General features: G+C 46.3%; 1 protein-coding gene across 1 annotated transcript; it reads left to right on the top strand.

Annotated features, from left to right (window-relative positions):
* Positions 1-658: 658 nt before the first annotated feature.
* On the top strand, positions 659-6,612 carry CCK (cholecystokinin). The gene is made up of 3 exons (XM_006155393.2): positions 659-736; positions 1,899-2,114; positions 6,205-6,612. Exons 2-3 carry the CDS (start codon positions 1,901-1,903, stop codon positions 6,336-6,338), a joined length of 348 nt encoding a protein of 115 aa, XP_006155455.1. The 5' UTR covers positions 659-736; positions 1,899-1,900; the 3' UTR covers positions 6,339-6,612.
* Positions 6,613-16,735: the final 10,123 nt, after the last annotated feature.

Below are 16,735 nucleotides of genomic sequence, written 5' to 3'. Positions count from 1 at the left end.
GCCAGGACCTGGGCTGGGAGGCGCGAGTGTAAGGTGTTCGGGATCGCGGGAGGGGAGGGCGCCGCGGACCCCGAGACCTCGGGGCCGGGCGGGGGGTACCATGAAGAGCAAGCGCTCTAGAACCTTTGGTGGTTCCCCGCAGCTAGCGCTCGCCCCTTCGCAAACGGGATCCCCATTTTTCAGCTGCACCGAGAGGCTCGGGACGCCCTAGCCCGCGGTGGCAGGCGACGTCGGAATCCTGGAGCACTTGGGGGGGAGGGGGGACTTTCAGCCAGGCGGAGAAGAAAGCGAACACCCTGACTTTCCCTGCGTGTCCGGGTTCCACGGCTGAGCCTCAATTCTGCCTAGAGTCCCCCCAGATTGCTTTGCAGCCCATCCGGTCCCCAGATGAGACCGAAGGCGATCGCTCCGAGTCCTCCCACCTCGGAGAGCACCGCGCGGGGCCGGATAAGGGAGAGGAAGCTCCCTGGTGCGGGGCGGACAAGCGCACCCCTCCTGGGAGGGTAACCCCATTCCACCTGGCCATTTCCCCCCTCCCACGGGAGCCACTTCATTCAGTTGCGGCCCCAGTGGCCGCCCCTGAGCACGTGTTGCTGCCGGTGTGCGTCAGCGCTGGGTAAACGGATGACAGGGCGGCCGCGCCGGGCGGGGCTATTTACCCTGCCCGCCGCCCCCCCCGAACCTGGTTCTGCCTGCGCCCCCGGGACACGCTCAGCCCGCTGCGCCCCAGCCTAAGGTAGGTCCTCGGCGGCCGGCGACGGCGACGGGTCCAAGAGTCCTGCGCCTTCACTTTCGTCCTCCTTCCCATTTCGGTTTTCTGTTTTCTGTGCCTTCCCTCCGACAGCTCGAAGGTCCGCAATAACGGGCGCTGGGTGTGTGAGCCGCTGCCGGGACTTGAACTCACGCGCGTCTTCTCTGCCCTGCACACAACGGCGTGTCCATTTGCTAGGATTCGCATGCACATTCAGATCTTTATTTTTTATTTTATTTATTTATTTTTTTTTTAGCGTTTACGCAGCGCTGCGGTGCTCTTTGCGATCTTTTCCAATAACAGATCCCGAGGTGTAAGATTCTGATTTTCCCACTACGGCAGAAAAACCCAGGACGTTCAGAAGCGCGCAGGTGTTTGATCGGCTCTGGAATCTAGAACGTGGCGGGGCTTTGTCAGCCGCAGAGAGCCCGGCGCGCAGTGTCGATGATTGAAAGCTTTGCTTTATGTTGTGGGTGGTGGTGAATTACCCACTCCTATGGACACCTTGGGAAAACTTTTTAAACGCGGTTTTTATTTATCGCTCCCACATCTGCAATTGCACTTTTATTTATTGCTCCCGCATTTTAAATTGAGAAGTGCAATTTAAAATGCGGGAGCAATAAATAAAAACCGCCTTTATAAAGTTACCAGGCTATGAAGGAGAGACACTGTATGTCCCCATTTAATATATCCTGAGTGTCCGCACTCTGTAATCGTTCATCATTTATTTCGGTATGGCATGCTTCTTAGCTCTCTAAAAACCTTCCCTTGAGAACATCGTTCACACTATTTTCCATCTCGCACCTTGCCCCTTAGAAGAGGGATGCTCTCCAAACCCTTCCTCAAACTTGAGGAAAGCGGGAGACATGCCTTTCGCTAAACCTGGCAGAAATCGGTCCCCCCCCGCCACTCACCCTCCGCGCCACGCTCGGCTCGGATTACCCAGAAGACCGGCCCCGAGCGCCAGGACGTGGGTGCTGTGGCCACTCCGCGCGGTCTGCGCTCGGCGACCCTAGAGCTCGCGGCTGCCTGGCGGGGCCGGAGCTCCTGCCCTTGGTCTGAGTCGGATTCTGGGTTCCTGATCCCCCGCAAGAGCCCGCGGATACCCAGGTTTTGGTTAACACTGGTGCCCCTCTGCTTCCCATAGCCATGAACAGCGGCGTGTGCCTGTGTGTGCTGATGACGACGCTGGCGGTGGGTGCTCTGTCGCAGCCGGTGCCCCCAGTAGACCCCGCGGGCACCGGGATGCAGCCGGCTGAAGAGGCCCCGCGGAGGCAGCTCATGGCGGGGCAGAGGCCTGACAGCGAGCCCCGAGCGCACCTGGGCGCGCTGCTGGCCAGGTACATCCAGCAGGCCAGGAAAGGTAAGGGTGCGGCTTCCCACCCCTCCCTCACCCGCCCAGGCTCAGGCCCCAGTCCAGACCCCAGTCCAGACCCTTTTCTCTAGCACACGCCGGTTGGAGGTAGTTCCCCGGGAGAAAACGCGTTAAACTGAGTTTTCCCACTTTCCCGCCCCAAGTGACACTGCTCCCAGCTCCAGTGCAGCTTACTGCACGTTGTTTGCAGCTAAGTAGGAGTGGATGTGGAGGACTTCATTTATTAGTAAGAGTAACCTTCAAAAACCTTCCTTCGAGCTCATTTTGCCATGGTGGTGTTAATTCGACACCACTTTATTAAAAGAGCGTTACCAAGCTATGAAGGAGAAACAGCGTATGTCCCCACTTAATATATCCCGGGTGTCTGCACTCTGTAACTGAAACTGACGGGCTAAAGGATGTACAAACAGAAGAGGTGGGTGTGAATGCCAGATGTGGTGTGTGTGGAGGAGTGGGGCCCCGGGAAAAACATTTGGAGGAGAGATATGGAGACAGCATTGTTGAGACAGGGAGGTAGTGTTGTATTTTGATCAACTGGACCGGGGATAAATGCTCACATATTGAAATGATCACCTTGTAAGCTAAATAATGTGATTGAATGTATTAAAAAAATGTAAATAAATTTTTTTAAAAAAGAGCGTTACTCTAGGAGGGGGAGCAGCGGTTACAGCAGGTGGATCCCACTTGGCCAACTCTAGAGTTTGAGTCTCAAAACAGCAGCTTGAAGAACACACACGTGTCCAAATATGCCCAAAGTCCTGAGAGAAGAATGAAGCAGAAGGGATTAAGGGTGGCCATCTCACCCCGGTCCCCCTCCAGGGGTGCTTTCTCACTTTCCCTTTCTCTCTGGCCTGTCTCCAAATGTGGATTGCATTTCAACCAGAATACTTGGAAATATTCTAGGCTTATCACTGAGCCATAAATCTAGAACTCCCCTCCACAAATGCAGGACAGATCCAAGAGAAACAATTCTAGAAAAAAGGCTGGCTACCGAATTATTTCCTAGAACCCGACAGTGGCTATTAGAGCCCTTGCCAGAGAGGAGGTGGGGGGAGAGAGCAGGATCCATGAGCTGTGGTCACAATGCAATTCCTTCTCCTCCAGCTCACCGTCCTGGGGGTTTTGAACATGTGTACATGTATGCCCTGTGTGTTCTTTTAAGCCTCCAGGACTGGGATTTTTAACTGCGATGGTTGCATGGGAAACCAGCTTCCTATGCATAGTACTGCACGTCTGGGCTCAAGAACTGGCTCTGCTAACCCCTCTTTCTTTTTTCTTTTTTTAAGATAATTATTTATTTTTTATTTTATTTACTCATTCATTTATTTTTTTTTTAATTTGACCAGAGAGAGACAGAGGGTGAGAGTGAGAGAGAGAGGAAGTGACAAAGCAAGCCACTAACTTCAGGACTTGAACCCTGGTCAGCCATGTGGGAGTGTCCAGCGCCTTAACCCACCATGCCATCTTTCCAACCCCCTTCTGTTTTAGCCTTTGACTGGTTTTCCCAAACAAACCCAGGTAAGAATAGCACTCACTTGGAAATCTAGCTGCCCACACTCAGACTCAGCCCTAGCTAGCAAGCAATCATCCTCCTCTATTTGACAAAAACAAACTAGGGATAAATATCTATACATAGAAATACTGCACGGCTTCAAGTATGTCCCATTTTGAAGATCGTATCAGATTTCAACTCTACTGTTGTGTGTATTATGCTTAAGGCCTCTTAACAAGATCGTGTACCCTGAGCAGTTTATGGTTAGGAATTGCCTACAGAGCTTTCGCTGGTCTCAGAGAAATAATTTTCTACCGGAGGGTGGGAGCGGGGGAGGGGGAGGCCCCAGGGCACTACATTTGTGCTGTCACTCTGTCCTCACAACAGCCCTGCACATTTTTAAAAAAGTTTGCAGAGGGCATGTGTGCTCAACAGAGAGAGACAGAGGGACAGAGAGACAGGGAGAGAACACACCTACCCCAAAGAAGCATGGTCATGCTAGAGTCCCTTCTGCATTTTTCTACCCTTTCGGGACTTTGGTCACTCCCACACGCATGCCTGGCATAGTTTTTAAGTATCTGGGTCCAGGATTCAAATCACACTTTGAGCCATTTGGGACCCAACTCCCTTAACCACTAGACCACGGGGCCAGCCCACAGTAAGTCTTAGTATGTGCATTTTGTCAATGTGGGAGCCGAGGCTGGACTCTCACATAGTTAACCACAGTTTGAGTCCCAGACCTGGTAGCTTTAAACTCATGCTGGGTGTGTGTGCATGCATGTCTGAAATCTGTAGAGGAGAATGGAGGGTAAGGGATTGCAGCGTAGCCATCCCCCTTGCAGGAGAGGGGGGTTGACTTCTTGCTTTCTGTCTCTGTATCTCTGATGAGCACAAGTGCCCAATAACAAAAATCCTCTCTAAAAAATAAAACTTTGTGGAAAAATGAAATTAAAGTAAGTTTATTTTGGTGCAAAATATCTTTGAAATCCATGCACAGCTTTTTTTTTTTTTTTTTTTGGGGGGTTTTTTTCAGCGCCTTAACCCACCATGCCATCTTTCCAACCCCCTTCTGTTTTAGCCTTTGACTGGTTTTCCCAAACAAACCCAGGTAAGAATAGCACTCACTTGGAAATCTAGCTGCCCACACTCAGACTCAGCCCTAGCTAGCAAGCAATCATCCTCCTCTATTTGACAAAAACAAACTAGGGATAAATATCTATACATAGAAATACTGCACGGCTTCAAGTATGTCCCATTTTGAAGATCGTATCAGATTTCAACTCTACTGTTGTGTGTATTATGCTTAAGGCCTCTTAACAAGATCGTGTACCCTGAGCAGTTTATGGTTAGGAATTGCCTACAGAGCTTTCGCTGGTCTCAGAGAAATAATTTTCTACCGGAGGGTGGGAGCGGGGGAGGGGGAGGCCCCAGGGCACTACATTTGTGCTGTCACTCTGTCCTCACAACAGCCCTGCACATTTTTAAAAAAGTTTGCAGAGGGCATGTGTGCTCAACAGAGAGAGACAGAGGGACAGAGAGACAGGGAGAGAACACACCTACCCCAAAGAAGCATGGTCATGCTAGAGTCCCTTCTGCATTTTTCTACCCTTTCGGGACTTTGGTCACTCCCACACGCATGCCTGGCATAGTTTTTAAGTATCTGGGTCCAGGATTCAAATCACACTTTGAGCCATGTGGGACCCAACTCCCTTAACCACTAGACCACGGGGCCAGCCCACAGTAAGTCTTATTATGTGCATTTTGTCAATGTGGGAGCCGAGGCTGGACTCCCACATAGTTAACCACAGTTTGAGTCCCAGACCTGGTAGCTTTAAACTCATGCTGGGTGTGTGTGCATGCATGTCTGAAATCTGTAGAGGAGAATGGAGGGTAAGGGATTGCAGCGTAGCCATCCCCCTTGCAGGAGAGGGGGGTTGACTTCTTGCTTTCTGTCTCTGTATCTCTGATGAGCACGAGTGCCCTATAACAAAAATCCTCTCTAAAAAAGAAAACTTTGTGGAAAAATGAAATTAAAGTAAGTTTATTTTGGTGCAAAATATCTTTGAAATCCATGCACAGCTTTTTTTTTTTTTTGAGAGGTTTTTGTTATAGGGCGTGTGTGCTCATCAGAAAGACAGAGACAGAGAGACAGAAAGTGAGAAATCACCCCTTGGGGGGATGACCACACTGCAATCCCTTCTCCTCCATTCTCCTCTCAGGATCTTGGGCACACATGCCCAGCATGAGTTTAAGCCACCGGGTCTGGGACTCAAACTGTGGTCAGCTACATGGGTGTTCAGCGACATAGCCATTACGCTAATACTGGTCCCCACAGCTTTTTCATAATACACATTTTCTGTGGAACTGCTGAAGACTCCCTGTATTGGCTTCTCTCCTGTTACAGAGAGATGAGTCTTTCTCTGCTCTTATGTTTGGCTACAGCCATTTTACCACCTTGATAGCTCTTTGGTACCTTAGAGGTGTCTGTTATACCTTCATCTGGTTTCCCCCATGCTTCTTCTCAAACTGAATGAGTGACGCTCTTAGACCTAACGCCCCTGTTTCCCTCCTCCCTGTCCCCTGTAGCTCCTTCCGGTAGAATGTCCATCATGAAGAACCTGCAGAGCCTGGACCCCAGCCACAGGATAAGTGATCGGGACTACATGGGCTGGATGGATTTTGGCCGACGCAGTGCCGAGGAGTATGAGTACCCCTCCTAAGGGACAGGCCTCCTTCAGCCGACGGGAAGCGACCTCCCAACCCAGAGGAGGCAGAATAAGGAAACAATCACACTCCTAACTCGTGGTCTCTGACGTCTGGCATTTTTAAGTATCTATTTATGAAGTTCTCCATGTGAAAAATCTGTAAGATTGTCCGGTGCACCCACACCCCTCAGCAGACTTGTGCAAAAAGAAGAGAGAATGTTTTCTTCATCTGTGACTCCTGGCTCTAACGTATTGCTCTGCTATTAAAGTGATTTCGTGCTGCCCCTAATTCCTTTTTTTTTAGGGTAAAGGGCTCCCAGAAGTGGGTGAAGTGCCCAAGGGTGGTCTCTGCAGTAGGTGGTTGCAGAAAGTGCTTGAGAAACTAGGGTTACCGGGGACCAGCAGTTAGCGTAATGGCTATGTTGCTGGACTCCCATGTAGTCGACTGTGGTTCGAGTCCCAGACCCGGCGGCTTAAACTCACGCCGGGTGCATGTGCATGCGTGCCCAAGATCCCGAGAGGAGAATGGAGGAGAAGGGATTGCGGCGTGGCCATCCTCCCGGGTGTGTGTTTTCTCGCTTTCTGTCTCTCTGTCTCTCTCTGTCTTTCTGGGGAGCGCACATGCTCTATAGCAAAAACTTCTCCAAAAAAAGAAAAGAAAGAAAGAAAGAAAGAAAAAAACTAGGATCACCTATGGAGCTGCCTTCTCTGCTGTAGGCAAAGGGGAGTGGTGAAGGGCCCTGCTTTGATCAGCTCCAGAGCCCAGCTCTAGCCCCCTAATCTCTGGTTTTGTCTGCCACCCCAAAGCAGGGTATCTTTGAGATTCTCCCAAACTTCAACAAGCCATAGGGCAGAACCAGGCATTGATCTTGCATGCACGTGGTCACTCCACGGCTCCGTGGCACAGGGTTTTCACCCTCCCTTTAGAGATCCGGAAAGGCTCTGAGAGGTGAAAGTGACTGGCCCACGTGCCCCGGCTAACGAGAGTCACAGACTTTCTGAGTGAGCCCTCCGTCCTCCTAGCACTTCTCAAATCCAAGGAGTCATCAGGGACTCTCGTTAAACTGAACATTCTGATTCAGGAGCTCTGGGTTGGAGGATGAGCAAGCTCCCAGGTGACGTCAGTGCTGCTGGTCCCACACCATGCTCGGAATAGGGAGAGCCTGCGGCTCCTTTCCCTGATCCCTGCCATATTTCAGAGCTAACAGGATACTGGAAGGACTGGCTCTCAGTTCTCTACGGGATCAGTAAAGGAGTCTAGTATGAGGGGTACATCCCAGAAGTGGTCTTATACCCCTCACCCACAGTGCAGTCTTTCCATGCCTCCCAGCTAAGGCCTCCACGATGCTTAGAACCTCATCACACAGAGGCTCCGGGTGGCTCAGTGCAACAGAACATGGTGGCCCAAAGGGGATAGATGTTGAGCACAATACTGCAAATCCAACTGGTCCTGGCGGGGTCTTGCCCAGCACACTGTCACACACCCCCAGCACTGAGTGCCCGATTCCTGAGCTGGGGAAGTCCTCGGAGGGAGCCTCAGAAGACTCGTCGTTACCATGCTCTAACGTGAGCAGAAGTTAGAGTTCAGCACGAACCAGACTCCAAGGAGTTGGCACTCGCCTCTCGGTTATTTCCTCCTGAGGTCTCTGCCTCATCCAGACCCCACACTGGAGTCTCCAAGACGGCCTCAAATCTTAGGCATCGATACCCACTGATCTAAAATATCCAGACGCCTGTGTTGGTAGCACATATGAACACACACATGAACACACTGCAAAAACTCTATCATTATGGCCGTGTAGGAGATATTGGGTAATTATGGGAATAAGAGTGTGACTCTGTGTGTGTGTGTGTGTGTGTGTGTGCATGTGTGTGTGTTGTTTGTGTATAATGTGTGGTATAATGAGGGTCTTGAAATTTAATATAAAATAACAGTGAAATTAGTGATTTACCAGTCATCAGAGAAGTAGATATTAAAATATCATTTTCAAAGGACCAGCAGTTAGCATAATGGCTATGTCGCTGGACTCCCACGTAGTCGACCATGGTTCAAGTCCCAGACCCGGAGGCTTAAACTCACGCCAGGCGCGTGTGCATGCGTGCCCAAGATCCCGAGAGGAGAATGGAGGAGAAGGGATTGCGGCGTGGCCATTCCCCTGGGGGGTGATTTCTCGCTTTCTGTCTCTCTGTCTCTCTCTGTCTTTCTGACAAGCACACGCACCCTATAGCAAAAACCTCTCCAAAAAAAAAAAAAGGATTTTCACAGGAAAAGCAGTTAGCATAATGGCTATGTCGCTGGACTCCCACGTAGTCGACCATGGTTCAAGTCCCAGACCCGGAGGCTTAAACTCACGCCAGGCGCGTGTGCATGCGTGCCCAAGATCCCGAGAGGAGAATGGAGGAGAAGGGATTGCGGCGTGGCCATTCCCCTGGGGGGTGATTTCTCGCTTTCTGTCTCTCTGTCTCTCTCTGTCTTTCTGACAAGCACACGCACCCTATAGCAAAAACCTCTCAAAAATATATATATATCATTTTCAGAACTACAGTCATGACTCATAAAAACACGAAATGAGCATGTGGATAAGCTTCCATTTAGGTGTGGCTCTATGTCCTGGTGGTTAAGGCAGCCAACAGTACGGTTCAAGTCTCAAACCCAGCGGCTTGAGAAATATACATATGTGTGCCCCCAAATCCTTTTTTTTTTTTAAATAAAGAAGTGTTTTATTTCACTTTATTTATTTATTCATTTATTTTAAATTGACCAGAGAGGGACAGAGAGAGAAAGAGGGAAAGTGAGAAAGCAAAGCCACCAGGTCCAGGACTTAAACTGTGGCCAGCAATGTGAGAGTCCAACACCTTAACCACCATGCCACCTGCCGGCCCCAGTGCCCCAAATCCTAAGATGAGGGAGAGATGGAGAAGGGATTGCAGCTTGACCATTACATCTCACATATGTAATTTGTGCAGATGCACTCACCGGAGAGAGAGGGAGAGGAGTAAACACCTACCATGGGGAATGGTCATAATACATAATACATATGTATTTTTATATGTATATTTAAATTATCTATCAGTAAAGGAACCACTAAGATGGTGCATTCATTTCAAAGGAGAAACTTAAAGACAGACACATCTAAACAGTCGGGAGGGCTAAAATCAAATTTGCTAACAGATACAAAATGGGTTCATACTTACAGGTCACTACCGTGTAGTGTCTAGGATACTCTGCGATCCAGAGGAGAAACCGTTTGCATTTCTCTCTGTTCTCTAGGGCTTACAGTTAATAAACAGTCAAGTCACAGACCCCAGCAGAATCAGATAAACGATTGGAGTTTCACTGAAAAGATCCCAGGGATCTCCTTTGCCCGTTTCGAAGTTGTTATCTTCTCCTGATGAGGGAAAGCAGAGAGCATTTGCTGGTTTCTGCTTGGGTACAAAGATCCTCGTGAGCATCTTTTCGGGGATCAGTCCCAGTCCTGCAAGGCCCTCGTGATCCCACTTCTTGGAGGGCAACAGCAGCTCAGAGAGGCTATGATACCTCGGTGCACACACTGCCCACAACTGGCAGTGCCGAGATTTAAGCGGTTGGTTTCAGAGCTTTTCCATGGGGGAATGTAGAACCACTCTCAGGCTTGGAGAAGGCTGGGAGGTTTGTCTGGAAGGGCATCTACAAGACCAGGGTACTGAATTCACATGTATGATAATTTGTGGAACTTCACGCCTTGCCAGAGAGAGCCTCCTGGGCAGGGGTGGCAAGGAGCCCAAAGACCTGTTCTTCTAATCTTTCCAGTGCCACCACTGGGTTCAGTTAGACCCCCTTATAACTGAAGTGTCCCTTCTCTCACCTCTATGTCATGCTGCCACAGGATCCCAGGAACTGGGACGAATGACTTGGACCTTCCTCATCCCTCCTTCAGGCTCCTGCAGGTAAGTTGAGCAGCTCAGACGGAAGGAGTCACCAGCTCTTCAAACTCTGCTCTAGAGAAGCTTGTAGGGGCTGGCCTGGTAGCACAGTGGTTAAGCGTGCATTGGGAGCTGGATTCCACATGGTCAACCACAGCTTTCAAGCCAGCCCTGGTGGCTTGACCATCACAGCAGGTGCATGCCCCTGACAAGTTGAAGAAATGGAAGAAAAAGGATTGCTGTGGGACCATGCTCCATTGGTGGGTGCTTTCTCTTGCTCTCTCTCTCTCTCTCTCTCTCTCTCGTAATGCACATTCCCTCTGGCAACAAATAAAATCAAGACGCTTGAGGGCGTCACACACAATCAGAAAGCCATGCCTTCTCTTATATCCCCTCCTTTTTTCCTCCACTTCTCTGCCTTGCTTCCACTCGCTCTCCACCTCCATGCACCCTTGACCCCCTCTCCTCCTTCCCTCTCTCAGCCTTCTTTCTTTGCTAGCTGCCCTTCTCGAGTCCCCTCAGCTTAGAGAAACTCCCCCGAAATCATTCCTCTCGACAGTTGTTCTTGCCATTTGCACTTTCAGCTCTGCTAATGAAAACTGTTCCTTCCACTCACTCTCCACCTCCATGCACCCTTGACCCCTTCTCCTTCCCACTCTCAGCCTTCTTTCCTTGCTAGCTGCCCTTCTCGAGTCCCCTCAGCTTAGAGAAACTCCCCCGAAATCATTCCTCTCGACAGTTGTTCTTGCCATTTGCACTTTCAGCTCTGCTAATGAAAACTGTTCAAAAGCTCCCATTTGGTTAACCGACTGGAATTTAAGAAGGGCAATGGCTATCTTTCTAGCCCAGCATGCATTTCACCCTATTCCCATTTCCATTTTATAAAAAATAAATTTGCCCAAGATCATACAATGCGTTAGTGACAGAACCCACAGCTCTCTGGCTGAGACTTAAAGAATTGCCCAGTGGTCCTGCATTTGCTAGTATTTCTGGGCTTTGGGCTTAAGAAGCCTGGCTTGGTCTGATTGGTGACTACTCCAGCCTCAGCATGACCAATAGCCAGAGATGGACAGAATTTCACTCTCCTAAGATTTGCTTTATCAAAAGCTGGCATAATCTACCCAGTAAAGCAGGGGAATCTTTACATTCTGTGCTCCTAACCTGAAGAAACCCGGATGGCATCTCTGCTCTCTGGCTCAGCCAATCACAGGGAAAAGAAAAAGGAGGATGGGAGAAAGATATCCTATGTTCATCCTTTTAACAAGCTACAAGAAACACTACCCTTCTTTTTATCCTCAGGTGAGAAGGGCCGAAGGAAATAATCTTGATCACTCAGCTAGATTTCCAAGTACCTTGGATTTCTTCCCCAGCACCTCCAAATTATTGTTGCTTTGGGAGATAAATAAAGCAGAAGTTAAGCCAAAAGAAAATCGTTGCCTCACTAATTTCCCCTGGGCTCTGGCTTCTGAAAACATCTATTACCAGATATTGAAACAGTCTATTTGTATCTGTCTCCTGCTCTGAGCTATGTCCTCCCAGAGAACATGGGTCTGGTGGTCCCAAATGGGAGAGCACTTGCTCCAGATCCCCAGATCCACCCTTCCATCCCTGCCATTCCCAAGGTTCCTTCTGGAAAGATGTTCCTCATCATCACCTCTGTGATCTTATCTCTTATCAACGCTGCTCCTGCTCGCTCACAATGCTCCAACCTCATTGCCTTCCTTGCTAGTCCTTGCAGACACTAAATTCACTCCTGCCTCAGGGCCTGAGCACCTGCTATTCCCTCCATTGGCTCACTCTTCCCCTGAAAGGCATGACTTGGCTAATTTACCTTCAGCATTACCTACTTAAACGGTTGCCTTGACTGTACTTTACACACGCATGTACATATATATATATGTATATACTTTATATATATATACACACACATATAACATACTATATATATATATATATATACTTAAACAGTTGTCTTGACCATACTTTACACACGCACGTACATATATATATATATATGTATATACTTTATATATATACACACACATATAACATACTATATATACATATATAGAGAGAAAGTATCTATTTTATATATAGATATAGATGATCTAAATATAAAGAGAGCATATATATAGATATCCAGAGAGCACATGCATTTGACACAGAGAGACAGAGAGAGGAAGAAAACATCACCCCACAATGGCACATGGTCACGCCTTCATTTCTCTATTCTGTCAGGAGATACAGCATGCACATATGCCTGGCATGTTTTTCAAGCTACTGGGGCCAGGATTCACACTGTGGTGGGATATTTGAGATTTCGTTCTCTTAACCACTAGGCTGTGGGGACAGCCCCTGACCTTCCTTTCTACAAGAGCTCCTGCTTTGTTTTGCATCCCCTGTCCTGCGTCATTTTTCCTCTCCTTTCGCTCATCACCACTTGGAATTATATTATGTATCTACTTATTTATTGATTCTGTCTCACCCACTAGGTTGAGTCCCCAACACCTGCCACATTGTCTGGCACGTAGTAGGTATTCAGTCAGTATTTGTGTAAGTAATCAATAAAGGAAACTATCTCTGGGTCCCTTCTGTTCAGGTTACAGATTGGTTTTAATAAGCAATTTCATCAAATCATTAGGTTTTTTTGTTTTGTTTCTAAATTCAGTCAGAGGGTGCATGTGCGGAGAGAGACAGACGGAAAGGGACAGAGAGGGAAAGCACCACTGATGGAAAATGGTCACACCATAATCCTTTCTTCTCCATTTTTCCCTCATGTCAGGATTTTGGGCACACATGCACATGGTCTGGCATGTTTTTCAAGACGTTGGTTTTGAGATTCAGATCTCAAGGTCAGCCATGTAGGACCCAACTCCCTTAACCACCAAGCCACAGAGCCAACCCTTGTTTTAAAAATCAGAAAGGCAAAGAAGGCTCAGTGTCATGGCCAAGTGTTTCCAAAATTGGCCTGATGAAGAGGAGTTGGAAAATAGACCACTCACACAAAAAATGGCAGATAGGTGCAGGACCCAGAAAGATCTGAAAAGTGGTGAGAATGAGCTGCTCCAGAGGGGCTAGACCAGAGCTTGGGCCCTGACTCTTCCTCCAGCATGTCCTGAATTTTAAATTTTAGTTTAAAATTTTAATTGTATTTTTAAATTCCACAGTTCCCAGGCCCACATGCAGCACCACTGGTGTTCCTTTAGGCAGTTAAGTTTCTCCAGCCCAGCCATGGTGCAGCTGGTCCTGAGAGGTTGGGAGAGGAATCAAACACCTGAAACTGGCTACAAACATCCTCCTCTTATTGGAAGACACAACACTCTACAAAGAACCACCTAAAAACTAGAGCTGTCCTCCCTCTCTTGACACTCCAGAATTTAATTAAAAAAAAAAAAAAAGATGAAGGAGCATATTTTTTTTTTACCAGATGACTAGGAACTAGTACAGAGGCACAAGAAATATGCGAAAACAAGGAAATACTTCTCCTCCAAGGGAACAACACAACTCCTCATTAACCGTAGCACAAAAGAATTGACAGAAACATCAGAAAAATAATTCAGAATATCAATAGTGATAAAACTAAATGAGATGTGAGAGAAACAGGCAACCAATTCTAGGACATGAGGAAATCTCTCCATGACTCGAAGGAAGAGCTCTATAAAGAGACACCCTAAAAAAGAATCAAACAGAGCTTCTGGAGATGAAGGCTATAACACAGGAAATCAAAACCTACCTCAAAAGTATTAATAGCATAATGGTTACATCACTGGTCTCCCACATAATTGGCCACATTTCAAGTTCTGGACCCCATGGCTTAAAACTCCACTGGGCGTATGTGTGTGCATACCCAAAATCCCAAGAGCAGAATGGAGGAGAAGGGGTTGAGGGTGGCCATCCACCTTTGGGGGGGGGTGTGATTTCTTGCTTTCTGTCTTTCTGTCTCTCCAGTGAGCACAAGCACCCTATAGCAAAAATCTATTAAAAAAAAAAAAAGTTGAATCAGGAAGACATAGAAAGCCTGAAGAGATCAATAATAAGCAATGAGATTGAATCAGTAATAAATAGCTTCATCCTAATTCCCAAAATAGACAAGGACATAACAAAAACAAAAAAAGAACACTACAGACCAACAACTCTGAGGAATATAGATGTAAAAATTCCCAACAAGATAATAACAAATCATATTCAATAACGCATTATATAGATTATACACCATGACCAGGATGCAAGGTTGGTTCAACATACACAAAACCATAAATGTAATACAGCATATTAACAGTAGAAAAGATAAAAACCATATGATCATGTCAATTGAAGCAGGAAAAGCATTTGATAAAATACAACGTCCTTTCATGATTAAGACTCGCAGCAAAATTGGCATAGAAGGGACATTTCTCAACACAATATAAAGCCATCTATGAAAAACCCCTAGCTAACATCAGACTGAATAGGGAAAAGCTAATAACTTTTCCACCAAAAACTGAAACAAGGCAGGGCTGCCAACTTTCTCCACTCCTTTTCAATATAGTACTGCAAGTCTTAGCCAATGCAATCAGATAGAAGAGTAAATTAAAAGGCATTCAATGGGAAAAGAAGTGAAATTGTCTCTATTTGTAGATGACATGATTATATACATAGAAAATCCCAAAGAGCTCACAAAAAAATTCCTGGAACTGTTCAATGAATACAGTAAAGTGTGAAGGGAATAGAAAATCATTTCATGAAATACTTGTGAAAAACTTTACAAACCTAGAGAAACATTCAGACATCCAGACCTAAAAGATACAAAATACCCTGAATAGAATCAACTTAAGAAGATCCTCTTCACAGCACATCATAGCCAGATGGGTCATAATCAAAGACAAAGACAAGATTCTAAAAATGACAAGAGAAATGTCAAGTTACTTACAAAGATTGTCTATTAGGCTAATAATCAGACCTCACAACTGAAACAATATAAGCGAGGAAAGGATGGGAAGACATATTCAAAATGCTAGAAAAAAACAATTTCAACCAAGAATACTATACCCAGTAAGATCATCCTTTAAATGGGAAGAACAAATAAAATCATTCTCAGATAAACAAAAACTGTCAGAATTCACCAACACTAGGCCAGCTTTTCAAGAAGTACTGAAATGAGTATTTTATCAGAAAAACTAGAGCGAGATGAACAGAAATAAGGGAACAAAAAACAACCAAGAAAATGGCTAACAAAATGGCAGAGATAAGTCCACTAATATTGGTAATAATAACTGTTAATGGATTAAATTCCCCAATTAAAAGACATAGACTGGCTGAATGGATTTTAAAAAATAATAATAAGAAGAAAGCAACAACAAAAAACCAGAGTCTTCTATCTACTGCTTACAAAAACACACCTCACTGGGAACCAGCAGTTAGCGTAATGGCTATGTCGCTGGACTCCCACGTAGTCGACCGCAGTTCGTGTCCCGGACCCGGTGGCTTAAAACTCACGCTGGGCGCGTGTGCGTGCATGCCCAAGATCCCGAGAGGAGAATGGAGGAGAAGGGATTGCAGCGTGACCATCCCCCCTGGGGGGTGATTTCTCGCTTTCTGTCTCTATGTCTCTCTCTGTCTGTCTGGCGAGCGCACGCGCCCTACAGTGAAAATCTCTCAAAAAAAAAAAAAAACACACACACACCTCACTGATAAAGGCATAGCCAGACTGAAAATAAAAGGCTGGAAGAAGATATTACATGCAAATAGAAACCAAAAAATCACTGATAAAGGCATAGCCAGACTGAAAATAAAAGGCTGGAAGAAGATATTACATGCAAATAGAAACCAAAAAAAGGCTGGAGCTGTGATACTAAAATTAGATAAAATAGTCTTCAAGACAAAAATTGAGACAATAAAGGATACTATATATTACCAGAAGGGCTAATTCAACAAGAAGATAGAACACTTTCTATCTATGCATCCAACACTGGAGCACCAAAATATGTAAAAGAAAGATTTCTCAATCTAAAGGGAGAGATAGACAGTAACAATAATTTTAGAGATCTCAATATTCTAATATCTCCTCTAAACAGGTCATCTAAACAAAATAAACAAACAGATACAGAAATTAAACAAAACCATAAATCAAAAGGACTCGACAGACATCTATAGAATAGAACATTTCACCTAAAACCACAAAATATGCATTCTTCTCACCCCGCATGGAATATTTTCAAAGACTGACCACTTGATAGGGCACAACATAAGCTTTACAAATTCAGAGATATCGTAATTATATCCAGCATCTTCTCCAACCAAATGGAATTAAACTAGAAATGAATGGGAAAAAAAGAAAAAAACCCTCAACGGTACATAAACATATGAAAACTAAACAATCTATTCCTGAGTGATTTAATAACCACTGAAGAAATTAAAACTGAAATTGAAAAATTCATTGAAACCAATGATAATGAGCATACAAGTTCACATAACCTGTGGGACACAGAGAAAGCAGTTATAAGGGGGAAGTTCATAACAGTGCTGATAGG

This window comes from Tupaia chinensis, unplaced genomic scaffold, assembly GCF_000334495.1.
Source record: "Tupaia chinensis unplaced genomic scaffold, TupChi_1.0 Scaffold000451_2, whole genome shotgun sequence".
Lineage (NCBI taxonomy): Eukaryota > Metazoa > Chordata > Mammalia > Scandentia > Tupaiidae > Tupaia > Tupaia belangeri.
The sequence above is the reverse complement of the archived record's forward strand: the minus strand, read 5'-3'. Positions and strand labels throughout refer to the sequence as shown.